Source organism: Cotesia glomerata, linkage group LG2 (genome assembly GCF_020080835.1).
Source record: "Cotesia glomerata isolate CgM1 linkage group LG2, MPM_Cglom_v2.3, whole genome shotgun sequence".
Lineage (NCBI taxonomy): Eukaryota > Metazoa > Arthropoda > Insecta > Hymenoptera > Braconidae > Cotesia > Cotesia glomerata.
In genome coordinates this window covers 2,356,619-2,372,519 of record NC_058159.1, presented here as the reverse complement: position 1 = coordinate 2,372,519, position 15,901 = coordinate 2,356,619, and the positions used below count along the sequence as shown (strand labels likewise).

General features: G+C 23.4%; 1 protein-coding gene across 9 annotated transcripts; it reads right to left on the bottom strand.

The window, feature by feature from the left end:
• Positions 1-882: 882 nt before the first annotated feature.
• Positions 883-15,828, bottom strand: LOC123259178 (aldehyde dehydrogenase, dimeric NADP-preferring). Of its 9 annotated transcripts, none has more exons than XM_044719494.1 (13): positions 15,568-15,828; positions 15,026-15,146; positions 10,219-10,259; positions 8,478-8,621; positions 7,935-8,030; positions 7,532-7,753; positions 7,257-7,420; positions 5,352-5,582; positions 4,521-4,721; positions 3,812-3,927; positions 1,971-2,106; positions 1,747-1,900; positions 883-954 (listed from the first exon to the last, which is right to left on the bottom strand). In XM_044719494.1, the coding sequence occupies exons 1-13, from the start codon at positions 15,568-15,570 to the stop codon at positions 925-927; spliced, it is 1,659 nt and encodes a 552-aa protein (XP_044575429.1). In that variant the 5' UTR covers positions 15,571-15,828; the 3' UTR covers positions 883-924. The 9 variants fall into 9 exon arrangements, with proteins under 9 accessions (XP_044575429.1, XP_044575428.1, XP_044575430.1 ...); XM_044719493.1 differs by lacking the exon at positions 3,812-3,927 and adding an exon at positions 4,110-4,225 and having other exon boundaries at positions 15,568-15,824; XM_044719495.1 differs by lacking the exons at positions 3,812-3,927; positions 15,568-15,828 and adding exons at positions 4,110-4,225; positions 15,219-15,234.
• Between the last annotated feature and the right edge of the window lie 73 nt (positions 15,829-15,901).

The window sequence follows — 15,901 nt, the reverse complement described above, 5'->3', positions numbered from 1 at the left end:
AAGCTTTATTTTTGAAGGAGTCTAGGCTGAGTGATTCTATGACTTCAGTGGGTAGCTCTTTCCAGAGTCGAATTGCAGAGATTACAAATGAATTCTCGTAGATTGTAGTCGAAAAATTTGGCATTTTTAAAAGAATGTTATTAAATTTCGCTGCAATTCTTGTGTAAAATATACCAAAATCTCGTTAAAAAAAATGAGAATTAAAATGCTTGACCTCACTTGTAAATATTTACCAAAACAGTAAGTAATAATTATAATAAAATAATAATAAATAATTACCTTTAATTCTTTTGCCGTAAGAAGTACAAGGACCACGATCAAAAATACAATTAATATATTGATCAAATAATCGTTCATTTTTCAATAATATTGATATATTTTTAGGAAGTTTTTCCAACGATATATTTTCACTTGAAAAAGCTGAATTTAAAAAAAAAATAATTACCAATAATTTCATTTTAAAATTGCACGTTATTAATCGACTCATTTCTTCTTTATAACAAAAATTTCGATAAATTTCTCGCTTTATATATTTTTGAATCTCTATCTCATTGTCTTGTTATTATTACATTATCTTATTTTTTAATTGCTATCAAAAAAAAGCAACGCGAGAATTCAACAAACGTTTCGCTCTTCATTTAATTGATTGTTACTTCCTGGTCACGTAATTGATAAGAATTAAAATAACAGAAATAAAAAGTCGGTAATGTGTAACTGAAAATAAATTTTTAATCTTATAAAAGTAAACAATTGTAATTGAAGTATTATACACATTGATAACTAAACAATAATAATATTTTAGTTTTATATAATTTGTTTACTAGTTGTACTATGTATGTAAAAATCCGGTGGTCCGTTGTTTATTTTTTTGATTTTTTTTTATGTGTCAAATTATTTTATTCAGTGTACTGCTACTAAATCACTTTATATTTGCTCGTCTGGTGATCCATACTCCTGTAAAATATTTATTTTCTGTTATCACTAGTTGAAAAATTTTCATACTAATAATTCTTTATTATATAAAATGTAATGCATCATTTTTATCGCATTATTTATAATTTATAATAAATTATAATGTATTAAAAAAAAGACCTCGATTATAAAATAGTAAAAAACAATTTTTTTTCTGTATAAAAAATTATTTTTAAAAAAAAAAAATTTAATATCAATTATTTTATAATTTTTGACTGTCTAAAATATTTAAATTAAATAAAAAAATTCTACAAAGTGAAAAAAGAATTTTTCTGTACAAAAAATATTAAAAAAAAATAAAAATTATTTTTTTAATTATTTTTCTAAAAAAAAAAAAAATTTATTTTATAATTTTTGACTGTCTCAAAATATTTAAATTAAATAAAAAAATTCTAGTGAAAAAAAATTTTTTACAAAAATTGACTTAAAATAATAAAAAATGGGTGTTTAAATTATTTAATCTAAATTTTGCACTATATTTTATTATTTATTGTACTTATTATTACATTATTAATTATTATATCAATAAAGTGTAACGAGTGATAATAAAAAATGATATAAAAAATATAAATTCACAATCAAATTTTAACGAAAGATTATAAAAAGTCACCGAACTCAATCAATACTGATAATAATAATTATTGCTAATTTTTTACGATTATTATCAGAATCAGTATAAAATACCCAAGTCCAGTTAGTGCGTTAAGTTGATAAAACTATTAAAATAAGCAAAAAATGATCACGAAGAGAAACCTAGTGTGCTGATTTTTGTACCTTCAAAGCAGCCCTGACACCCACAGTGGCCAGTACTCCCAACCCAAACATTATCAAGTGCGGCAGGTACTTAATTCCGGGGATGTCGGGTCTCTTAGCCAGCAAAAGAGACAAGAATTTCAATTTTTTGTCGCTGTACGGCGGGTACCTTCCTCTGATGGAAAATTAAAACAATAATTAATTTTCCAAATTTAGATGAATTTTTAATATTAAATTAAACTTACGACGCAAGTAATTCTCCCATAGAACTGGTGTCTCTCACAAGGACACTTTTCTTGTGTGCAAATGTGTCGTAGGTCAATCTACCGTGATAAGCTCCCATTCCAGAGGCTCCAACTCCGCCGAATGGTAAATTGTCAACTAAATTTTTTTATTAAAAAATATGTTAATCTTTATTATTAAGAGAATAAGAAAAATTTTGTGTCCAGGAGAGTCATATGATAAAATTGTTTTTTTTTTAGTGAAAATTAGTGGACACATAATTAAGAAATGACCTTGTAGCTTGTGAAGTGTAGACATTTTTAAAAGTATAAGCTCACCCCGATGTTACACTCATCAAGACCTTTCATTTGAGTACCCACATCAATTTTTCATATATTTTATATATTTATATATATGTATATATGAAAAATATATCAAAAATGCAAATGGGTACTCAAATGAAAGCTCTTGATGAGCGTAATAACGGGATGAGCTTATATTATTAGAAACATCAATATTTAAGAAAATACAGAGCATTTTAACAAATATCTCGTGAACTATTGACATTTTTAAAGATATAAGCTCATCCCGATGTTCCACTGATCAAGACCTTTCATTTAAGTACCCACATCAATTTTTCATATATATATATATATATATATTTAATTTTATACTATTGTATCTTATATAATTTACATATTTATAATATCAAACGTAATGTTTTATATATATTATTGTATTTTGGCTACTTGTGCAAATCAGAATCACTATATGTATCTTTTTGTAACCTTTTTATTGGCCTTAAAAGGCTGTTAGGTTATATGCAATAAAGAAAATAAAATATATGAAAAATATATAAAAATGCATGTGGGTACTCAAATAAAAGCTCTTAATGAGTGTAACATCGGGATGAGCTTATATCTTTTAAAATATCAATAATTAAGAAATGACCTTGTATCTTGTGAACTATTGACATTTTTTAAAATATAAGCTCACCCGAACATTATACTCATCGAGACCTTTCATTTGAGTACCCATATCAATTTTTCATATATTTTATATATTTATATATATTATATATATGTATATATGAAAAATATATCGAAAATGCATGTGAGTACTCAAAAGAAAGCTCTTAATGAGTGTAACATCGAGATGAGCTTTTATCTTTAAAAATGTCAATAATTAAGAAATGACCTTGTATTTTGTGAACTGTTGACATTTTTAAAGATATAAGCTCACCCTGATGTTACACTCATCGAGACCTGTCATTTAAGTACCCACATCAATTTTTCATATATTTATATATTTATATATATTATATATATGTATATATGAAAAATATATCAAAATGCATGTAGGTACTCAAATGAAAGCTCTTAATAAGTGTAACATCGGGATGAGCTTATATCTTTAAAAATGTCAATATTTAAGAAAGTACAGTGGAATTTAACAAAATTCATTATTTAATAACGCCAAATTTTAATTATTTAGAGTTCAGAAATTACGACAGTCAAATAGTGAATACAAGCTCGTTAGTATTTAATTAATTGAATTTTGATAAATTAGTGAATTAATTGCTGAGAAAAATTATTTTATTTAATTATTCATTTGCTCTCTAAATATGGAGTGATATGTGAATAATAAATAACTTAAATTAATAAAAAATGCATGAGAAAAAAAAAGTAAACTAAGCGTGCAAGTGATAAGCGATAAGTACAGTATTTATGAGTAAAATAATGAACTGTACACATAAAACATAATTCTAAATAATTAAAAAAAATAAATAAAACTTATGATTACTATACAAAAAAAAAAAAAATTTTATATAGCTGAAAAAAATATATAAATTAAAATAAATCACCTGTAGCATGTAAAAAAGTGTCGTTATGTATTACGCCACCGCTAGATGTACAAGCAGTTACTAATTCTAAATTTTTACGATTAGTCCCAAATAAATGTAAAGCTAGAGGTTTCTCCCTGGTTTAGATAAATTTGTATTTAAAATAAAAATGATTAATTATGGTTATAACAAATATTAATAATAGTAATAGTAATAATTAAAATGAATTAATGAGATGAAAAATGAATTTTTCGGGTTGTATATACAAAAGTTTTTATCAAAAGTATAAATCTTCCACCGTTTAAGATCAAAGACTCACCGGCATATTGCATTATTGTGTCATTGCAGCATATGGCACCACTGTGCGTTTGATTTATAAACAGATCGCGTGTTTCTCGATCCTTGGAAAATATATACAATACTAGGGGGCAGTCGCTGTATGTACAAATTATTGTGTCAGTTTATGTATTATATAGCTAACAATTAATTTTAATTTCTTTAATCTAGTTCACTTAATTAATTTTATACGCGGAAATTATTTTCGTAATAAATTGTTAGTAATTTCTTAAAGTTCGTATTAAAAAAAAATTAACTGTGAATTATAAAGTAAAAAAATTTTTTCTAAATTAAATTAATAAGTTATTTAATTTTATATTTTAAGTGGAGGTAAATTTCACGGTAATTTAAATGTTTGATGACAATGACCTAATTAATACGCTTATATATTCACCGTTCATTAATAAACTTGATCGCTTCGTATGCATTTGATACATTAACAATAGGTAATATTGGACCAAATATTTCTTGTTGCATTATTGGGTCACTTGGTTTAACATCCACAAGGATTGTTGGTGATATATAATTATCTTGGGGATCTAAATCACCGCCTACGGCTATTTTACCGCTATTAATTAACAGGTTTGCCAATCGTCTATAATTAAAAAAAAATTAAATCAGTAAAATTACCAAAAAAAAACGGTAATTATTTACAAGTGGGGTACACCCTATTTTTGGCCATATCTAGGTGAAAAATTAACAGTTAAAAATTTTTTGTTATTCTGCTCGGTTATACGGCGCATTTATGAACAAAAATATCGTGAAAGAAAAAAATAAAAATTTCGATAACTTTTTTGCCTTCAAAAGTTGGAAAAAATTTTGGCACTCATGTTTTTGGATAAAATTTCTATTTTATCTTTTTTTATATATATATATATTTTTTTTTTTGAAAATTACATAAAAAAAAAGAACAATTTAAAAGAAAAAAAAGTTAAAATTTATAAATTTTTTTTTTAATTTTTTAAAATTGTAATAATCAATTTTTTTTTTAATTGTTCATTTTTTTACGTATTTTTCAAAAAAAAAAATTTATCAAAATCAAAAAAAAAATAAAATTAAAATGTTGGACCACACTTGCAAATAATTACCAAAAAAAAATTAACTTAAATTAAGAAAATTTTTTTAATTTAACAATTTTTTTACTCAAATCAAAAAGATGAAGTTCTTAAAAATTATTTACTTGATTAAAATTAATTTATTTTTTTGTATAAATAAAAACACTTACTGGTAATGATTTTGATTAACAATACGACAAAAATCAGTACTTAATTTCGGATTATCTCCATACCATTGTTTAATTAATATTTTAGCTCGTTCAACAAATTTATTTTCTACTTCTTTTGTACACAATATATAATCCGGTGCAATACAAGTCTGTCCAGCATTGAGAAATTTACCCCAGAGGATGCGTTTTGCTGCCAAGTCCAGATCTGCTGTGTTATCAATCCACACTGGACTGTAATATAAAAATTTATTTTATAAATTCATACTATCAATTTTTTTAACTTCCCGCTAAGAAAATTAAAAATTTTTTACTAAAGGGAAGTTATTGATTTCGGTCCAATTTTTGAAAATCGAGTTTTCATCGGATCTTCACGTTTTGAGGTCCCAGGAAGCCATTCTGACTATTCTCGTCAAGCTGTCCGGCCGTGTGTTTGTTTTTAAATAAATTTTTGTCGTACAGTTTCTCAAAAACGAATCAACCGATTTAATTCTACGAAACGTCATTTAAAAGGGTTTATCAAAACTTAGATTTGATTAGATTTGAGAATTATATATGAAAAATCTATCAAAAATTGATGTGGGTACTCAAATGAAAGGTCTTGATGAGTGTAACACCGGTATGAGCTTATATCTTGAAAAATGTCAATAGTTAAGAAAGTACAGGGCTTTTTAATCAATATCTTGTGAACTATTGACATTTTTAAAGATATAAGATCACTCCGATGTTACATTCATCAAGACCTTTCATTTGAGTACCCACATCAATTTTTCATATATTTTATATATTTATATATATTTTATATATGTATATATGAAAAATATATGAAAATGCATGTGGGTACTTAAAAGAAAGCTCTTGATGAGTGTGACACCGGGATGAGCTTATATCTTAAAAAATGTCAATAGCTAAAAAAGTACAGGGCTTTTTAATCAATATCTTGTGAACTATTGACATTTTTAAAGATATAAGATCACTCCGATGTTACACTCATCAAGACCTTTTATTTGAGTACCCACATCAATTTTTCATATATTTTATATATTTATATATATTTTATATATGTATATATGAAAAATATAACAAAATGCATGTGGGTACTCAAATGAAAGCTCTTGATGAGTGTAACATCCAAATGAGCTCATATGTTTAAAAATGTCAATATTTAAGAAAGTACAGTGCAATATTAATTAATCCATCTAGTCATTCCGAAGAAATTAAAAAAAAAAAAAAAACCAAAAAAAAAATTGATTTTTATGTTATTTAAAATAAATTTAAAGCGTGCAAAAAAATCATAATAAAACCATGTCAACATTTTTTGTGCTTAAAAAACTGCGTTGAATGCTTCTTTAAAGAAGAAAATCGAACAACCCGTGCAAAAAAAAATTCTGATTCAAAATGAATTTAAGATTGAAATTCATATTTTGACACAAATATGAATTAGTTTTGAGATCAATCCAAATTTGCGATTGATTTGTAGATAGAAATTAGTACGCCTGTAGAACTTTCGATCCTGCTTCAGAATTTTAATAAAGACAAGAATATTTAGGATAAATTTTATATATAAAATATTCTTAAGTATTTATTAAAATTCTGAAGCAGGATCGAAAGTTCTACAGGCATGCTTATTTATATTTACAAATTAATTTCAAATTTGGATTGATCTCTTAAATTCATTTTGAATCAGAATTTTTTTTGCACGGGGACACATTCAAAAGTTATAGATCATTAATAAATACATTTTGAGCTCGAAGAGCTCAAAATGTGAAAAACGGTGCTTTGAGCTTGAAAATTTCAAAAATTAACCAAAAAACATTTTTTAAGACGCTTAAAATTCAAACTTAGCAGGAAGTTCTAGAGTTGATCTGCGCGGTCAACCAATTTCTAGATTTTGTTCAAAATATTTACCTTTTACCACCAAGCTCAAGAGTCACTGGAGTAAGATATTTATTAGCAGCCTCGCGAATTATTTTTCCAACATTACCAGACCCAGTATAAAAAATATAATCGAACCTCTGCTTCAATAACTCGGTAGTCTCGGCAATCCCGCCGGTTACAACATGATAGCATTCCTGTAAGATAAATTTAACTAATGAATATAAAGTGGACCTTGAAAAAGCATTTTTATAAGGTGTCGAGTCATCAATCACCTAGTAATCGTTAAATATAAATTACAAACGTACTGTATCTAAATATTTGGGTACTAAACGAGCGATTGTATCAGCAGTCGCTGGAGATACTTCGGATGGTTTCATAATGACGCAATTGCCCGCGGCAATGGCCCCCAGAGCTGGTGCAAGCAGTAATTGTAAAGGATAGTTCCAAGATCCGATTATCAACACTACTCCGTAAGGGTCTTTGTGAATTTCTGGAGAGTCTAGTATGTTCACTAAATCTTTTGGAGGCTAAAAATTATAATTTTAAATTATTTTTCTTCCGAAGTTATTTCACAAGTTGGTACAGTAGTATTGATAATATATATATATATATATATATTTATATTTATATTTATAATTATAATTATAATAGCGAGTTTAAAGGTGTCATTTATATTTATGTGAATGGATATTAAAATTTTTTTTTTACCTTCTCGACAGATGACCACTCTTTTATATTCCTGAGCATCGATATGATCTCATTCAGTGTGTAATCTATTTCAAGGCAGCAGTTTTCAAATTTACTCTGAAATTTAAATTTATTATATTTATTATTATTTTTTAAATTTATCTTTGAGACCTTGACTTATAACTATTGATTTTAATTTATAATTTTTGAGTAACATTTCATTAACGAAAATTTTTTTTTTAATTGTTTTTTATTCTTATTATTATTGATTAATAATCTTTTAAAATTATTTTTTTAAAATTATTTTTTTTAATACTTTAAAAATTTATTGACTTATAACTATTGATTTTAATTTATAATTTTTAGGTAACATTTTATTAACGCAAATTTTTTTTTTATTTTTATTAATGATTAATAATTTTTTTTTTTAATACTTTAAAAATTTATTGTGAAATAATTTTACTTAAAAGTTTTAAATAAAAATTAAATTGAGAAATTTAATTAATTAAATCTGATATTATATGTGTAAATAATTTGTAGAAAAAAAAAATAATAATAAAATACCCTTCTTAAATCCGACTTGAGCGCAGAGTGAAATTGTTCTGTGTTTTCCTCCAACATTCTTTTCAGCTGTTTTATTTGATGAATTCTCCATTTCAAAGGCCGAGTTTTACCGCTGAAATATGCGTCTCTCGTTTTTTGAACAAGCTGAAAGCAAATACAACTAGATAAATATTTCATAATAATTATTATTTATTACCGACTTCGTTTTTTTTTTTTTTTTTTAATGATTTTACAAATATTAAAAATTTAATTATTACCAACAGAAATTACAAATTCATCGTCACTTCAAATTTTCAAAAATAAAGCATATGAATTTTTTATGAATAAAGAAGCAAACTCTTGACAATTTATTATGTTTGAATATTACATATCCTATTATTAATCTGTATAAATTAATATTAACCTTGCATAATATCGTTTAGATTATGTACCTTTATGTATTACGTTATTTCTTCTTCTGTTCACTTAACATAGAATTATTTTCCTAATGTTCTAAATATACATTATAATACTTACATGATTAAATAAAACTGTTACATTTTTGTATTTGCCATTAGGCTTATTGCCTTGGCATATAAATTAAATAAATAAAAAAAAATAAAAAAAAATTAATATATATTTATACATTAAATTAATATAGTATTAAAATTTCAGATAAATATTTTTTTTTTTTACAAAATCAATTTTAATATAAAAAAAATGCCATTCGGTCTCACCCCAAATGGAAGGTAGATTTCATGTAATATAAGATTTTCTTTATTCATGTTATTTAATTTGTTGAATAAAAAATGTTTATGTAATTTTTAAATTTTCAATCCGCAATAACTTTTAAACGAGTTAACCGATTATCACGTAGTTAACAACAGTCGATGCAGTTTTTTTGAATTCTATGATGAATTTTAAACCGTGAATTGATCAGATAAAAAATATATCAGACAAATATATATATATTTTATATATATATATATATATATATATATAGCATATATATATATATATATATATATATATATATATATTTTTTTAACCAATGGTGTTTTTGGAACTTATTTGACTAATTATGATATATGATAGCAAAATCAGGTGAAAATTCCACCATGAGAACTAATGCAATAGTTAGATTTCTAACAAAATATACCTAAAAAAAATAACACTAAAGTTAGCCGACGTTTTTAATTATTAAATTATTAAATTAGAACTAAAAAATACTTTTTTAAAATTGAGTTTTTTACAAATAAAAATTTTTTTATTATTTTGTAATAATTTTTTTAATAAAAAAAAAGTTTTAAAAATTTTTAAATGTCAGCTAACTTAATTTTCATTAAAAATAAACAGATTTTTAGATGTCAAATATTTTTTTTGTCATAAAAAATATGAATAATTAACTATACTAAAATTAAAAGCTGAAAATTTTTTAATTTTTCTAAAAACTTAATTATCAAAAAATTTTAATTAAAAAATTATATGGTCATTTTTAAATTTTTTTTAACAAACAATTTTGTTCAAAAAAATTATTTAAAAAAAATTGCATTTTTAATTATTATAAATTTCTACTTGTCAATTTTTTTTGCTATTATTTATTTGTTACAAAAATTCTAAAAATTAACAAATGTCTGCTAAATTAATTTTCATAAATAATTACAAGTGAAAATTTTTTATAATTTGTAATAAAAACTGTCACTGTTTATTATCATAGTAATTGACATAAAAAAATTTATTAAATAATAAGATAAACACTTACATCAGCATGATTTATCGAAACAGGTTTTCCGTTCATGGTAGCTAAAAAAAAAAAAAGATAATTTTTAATTATTGTATTTTTTATTTTTAATATTTAATATAAATTTTAATAAACTGTGAAGACTCGCTATTAGAAACTGTTAAATATTTAATCACTTCTGACTACTGACTCAGACGTTGGACCCAAAAACAACTCGGCTTAAGATAACAACTCTGATAAAAATAAATATGAATCATTTTTGATAATTTTTAAAAAGTACATACCGTATGAATTAACTGGCTGTCAAAATGACACAACCTATTGTTGATAATATGTAATATCCTTTTTTATTATTATTAAAAAAATAACCAATTGAAAATATTTTTTACTTGTTTGTCAATTCAATAGAGAATAAAATACTGTACCTACTCGTCTTGTATGTAAATGTTACTCTGAAGAGTGACAAGATCTAACTTGGAGAAATAATGAAAAATAATAACAAAAAAACTACGTGTTTCATAACAACTTATATATATATATATATTTAGAAATAATTTATATTTTTATTGGTGGAAATTAAAGAGTAGGAGTTCTCCCACTAAATATATGTACATATATATGGATATATATTACATATATAGATATATATTACATATATATGCATATATAGATATATATTACATATATATGCATATATATGGATATATATTACATATATATATATATATATATATATATATATATATATATATATATATATATATATATATATATATATGTGTGACAGAATGAGATATTTCTAAAACACACCGAGAGGTCGCACTAGTATCGTGTGTAATTTTACTTTCACTTAATTCACTTATTTTGTTTGAAATAATGAAAAATAAAATAAAATAATAATTTATACGGTCGTTTTCACTGGAGTTTACTTTCTCGTTTCATTACAATCCTCATACATGTAATTCACGAGTTTATGCAAATGTTAATTGTTATTATTTTAGTTTTATGTAATTTAATATTGCTAACTGATGACAGTTGGCGCTTTCGAGGCATTGTGTTATTAGATAGAGTAATAAATTTTTTTTGCGGAAATTTTTTTGTAATAAACTGTGATTTGTTAAGTTTAGTTACTTATAATAACTTATTATTAATTTAATAACTATAGCTAAATTCTATTGTTGAGAAATAGTGAAGCTGAAATCAGCTGACAGCTGTCAAATTTTTTGTTGTTTTTAAAAAATAAATTCATAAGAGAAAAAAATTTTTTTTTAATTGTACTTAGAATTAATAGTACTTGAGAATTTTTGCAATTTTTTTTTTTTTGTTCAAATATGATACTGATTGATAATTAATTTAGCAGATATTTAATAATTTTTTTTAACAAATAAATTACGGCAAAAAGAATAAGAAAAAAATATTGACATGTAGAAATTTTTAAAAATTATAAATGCAAATTTTTAAAAATAATTTTTTAGAAAAAATTTGTTTATTAAGTAAAATTAAAAAATTTTCAAGTGACTGCTAACTTTATTGTTACTGATACTGAAGTTAGCTGATGTTTTTTTTAAAAAAACAAAATATTACAAAAAAAATTATGAAAATTGAAGTTTTAATAATTAAAAATGTAATTTTTTAAATAACACTGAAGTTGAAAGATATTAGAAATTTTTTTAGAATTATATAACAATTAAATTGTTATGAAAAAAATTTAATAAAAAAATTCCACATGTAAAAATTAAAGAAAATTATCAGTGAAAATTTTTAGAAGCGCTTTTAGTAATGTAATTAATTTGTTATAAGAATTTAAAAAATTGACAGCTGTCAGCTAACTTCAGTATCATTTTTTTAAAAATAATTTTCCGAAACAAATTTGTAAAGAAATAAAATTAAAAAATGATCAAGTGACTGCTAATATTAATTTTAAAAAAATTTTCTGAAAAATTCCACTTGTAAATATGTCAAAAAGTTATCGTTATAATTTTTTAAAAAAATATCTTCTTAATAGCAATTTATTTATTGAAAAAATTCAAAAAAAAATGACAGATGTCTATTACTTGTAAGATAATTATATTTAATAAATTATTTAGATATTTTAGTCATTCATACCGAAGACGAAAATTCACATCTCAAAAAAATATAAAAAAATGTAACCAAGCCAGGAATAAAACCTTGATCTTCCCAATTACATCCTAATAAAGTTGTAATAATAGTTATGACTAATCTTTTAATCATTAAAAATTAATTACAATTTATTCTATTGTAATTAACATTGAAATTTAAAATCACCTGACACTTCAAAAAAATTTCAAGTCCAATTTTATAAAAATATTGTTTTTTCTAATAATTTACCCGTTTGAAAAAAAAAATACTTTTCTCATAAAAAAAATTTACGTAATAGAAAACTACTTGCTAGATAAATTGTTAATAACCCAATAAAAAAAATTATATAATTTATCTCATTAAACAGAGTGTAATTACTTTTTTTTAAGCTTGCATTAATTTTTATAATTAATGTCTAATAAATAATTCATAAAATGTAAAACAAAACTATAATGAAATTTTGTTACCATTTATTTTATTGTTGATGATTACTTTGTCTGAGGGTTCAACGTCAATTGCAATAACATTCGACATTTTTGCTGACGAATTAAAACTTAAAAAACTAAATAAAAATTCGGAGTTTAGCGGACTCAACTCGCCGGGAATCAACAAACGTCTGTTAAACGGTAATAAAAAAAAGTTATTTCTTCACAATTACCCTTGATGAAGAACATATAAATCAATGTACATTGGTATTATTTTTATGCATGTACGAGTAAAAAACTATTGACTTAATTTAATGATACTCCTAGTTAGCAGTAACTTGTTGAAGGATTTTCTACCAGATGTATAATTACTTCTTATAAAAAGGTGACAATTCCTAAATATTTTAACAGCGAAGAACTTAAAGTAAAGTGTCACTTAACTACTTAGCATTGATTATCCAGTTAACGTAACAAGAGTATCAATAAATAATCACCCTTGACAATCAATAATTTAATTGACTTTTTAAAAATGCCTCACATTACTTCCTTGTTTGTTTATTAAAATAATTAATACTTTTTAATTTTTAATACGTACCTATTTTTTAGAATAGTTGATAGTTAATAATTATTAAAAGACAAAATAATTACACGTATATCCAAGTGTAATTATAAAAGATCATTTACGACTCAATTTTGTTTATGATAAGAAAATTTTAATGACCTTATTGATTAATTTTTATCATTATTATCCTGATAAATATTTTACTTAAAATTAAATTAAGTAAATGTTAGTATAATTTTATTTCTGTATCTTAATTTCAATTAAAATTTATTTACTTACATAAAATAATTTTTTTAGTTTAAAGTTAATAAAAAATTTTAGAAATGATTTAAAAAAAATTTTTTTTTTTTACAATTTTTCGTTAAAAATTTAAAAAATAATTTATTTAACTTCTAAATAAATTAATTAAAAAAAAAAAAGACCATTCGACAACCGAAATGGAAGTAGATTTCTTGAATAAAAAAAAAACATATTTTTTATGAAATAATATTAATAATAATATACAACTTCTGTTATAATAAAAAAATGACATCAAAATGAATGCCAAAGTAAAATTTCATTAAATTTGTCTGAGAAAGCAGATAATTTTTGACCTAGACTGATAATGAGGTATGCAAATTAAAGTTTATTTAATGAGCTTTCAGATGCAATTTACAAAAATTTCACAAGTTATTGCATTCATTAGTTATTTTGCAAAGAAACAGTAAAATTGCCAATTTTTAAGGATTTTTAAGAATTCAAATTTTTGTAATTCTTAAAATATTTAATGTAAAAAAATATCTAAGTATGCAAATTGAAGCTTATTAAATAAGCTTTCAGATGCAATTTACAGAAAATTAATATAATATCGTATTTAATTGTTATTGCGCGGAAATAAGTACGATAAAAGTGAAAATTTTTGAATTGCTGTTATTCCTAAACTTTTAAATTTAAAAAAATTAATAAGTATGCAAATTGAAGCTTATTAAAAGTAAAAGTAAAAATTTTATGAAAATTAAAATAGCCGACATTTGAAAATTTTGATAATTTATTTTATTGAAAAATAATTTTTAAAAAAATAAAACAAGAATTTTCACATGTAGAAAATTTTAAAAATTATCCGTGGAATTTTTAAAAAATAGTTTTTTAGTTCTAATTTTTAATTAAAAAAAAAAAATAAAAAATTTTTGAGTGTCAGCTAACTTAATTTTCATAAAATTTTTGCGATTTTTGAAAATTTTTTAATTGCTCTCAATTCTAAACCGACAGATTTGGCTTATCTTTAAATTTGACCTCAGTAGGACCACTAGTCTCTTGAAAAGTGCAATTTTTCGTCTTGAAATAATTAATCAAAGACATTTTTCTATAATTTTAATAATTTAAACTTATAAAGTAAATGAAATTGATTTAATTTATACTTAATTCTAATGAAAATAAAGTTAGCCGACATCAAAAAATTTTTATGGTTTTATTTACTAAAGAATTATTACAAAAAAATTTTTTCATTTGTTAAAAACTTCAAAAACCATAAGTGCAATTTTAAAAAAATATATTTTTGTTATAATTTAATAAATTAAGCAAAATCAAAAAATCAAAAATTTCGGCTAACTTTATTATTGTTTAATTCTAACGAAATGTTAATGCTTTTTTTTTTTTATTTTCTTTTTTCACCTAAAACTAAATTTAATTGATGTAAACCTAATGTATAAAGCCGATTGGCGTTTGATTAAATAAATAAATAAATAAATAAAAAAATACTTACTGGCAGTACTGGTATCTTCTTCAATATTAATATTCACTTGAGAAACTTTATCATCCACAGGATGATCAACTTTATTATCCGGCTCTTGGTCGGCGACCATATCTACCACAATTTCAGTCGCCTAAAAAAAAATCACAGATCAATATAAAATGAATCACATAAACAATAAACTTGTAACATGTTAAGTAATTACTAAAAATATTCAAGTAGTTAGACATTTTAAAATCCCAAAAAAACCTTTCAACAAATTATAAATTACAATAAAAAAATAATTAAGTAAAATAAAATTGAGAAATAAAAATTTCCGGACTTGAAAATGAATTATTTTAATTTAAATAAAAACACAGCAAGTATTTCTGGTGTAGCCAACCAGAGAAGCACAGAATGAATATGAAGAGAGTAGAGAAGAAGAAAAGATTGAAGGCCGCTGGACCACAAAAACCAGTTGGTAGGGAGATGCAATAAGATATAATAATAAAAAAAATATATCTGTAGTACTTATGGGACATGTCTCATGCACTCGGAAATAAAATGTTACATACCATTTTGTGTCAGCGATTTTTCAGTTAGCTAAAACCTGTAAAACTAGACTCTGTCACACCAAAAGTAACTCTGATTTCGCTTTCTTTGAGTAATGGTGTATTTATTAACGATTCTATGAATTTAAGCACTTAGAGACCGGTCAGGCAAGACCAGGAAGTGCACAGTAAATGTAACAAACCATTAAATAGTTAAATTATATCACATCACAGCCTCTATCACTATCACTATTACGTCGTTGCGTGTCGCGGCAACAATGAATTGATTTCTAATAATATTAAATATTAAAACAGCAACTTCATCGTTGCCATCGTTATTTACATTATTTCTTTGTGG

Bases quoted from the DNA above. Each gene is read 5' to 3' on its own strand.
- LOC123259178 (XM_044719494.1), bottom strand. The intron at 7,421-7,531 runs GTACGTTTGTAA...TTTATCTTACAG, and splicing joins TACCCAAATATTTAGATACA to GAATGCTATCATGTTGTAAC. The intron at 4,722-5,351 runs GTAAGTGTTTTT...TTTTAATTATAG, and splicing joins GTTAATCAAAATCATTACCA to ACGATTGGCAAACCTGTTAA.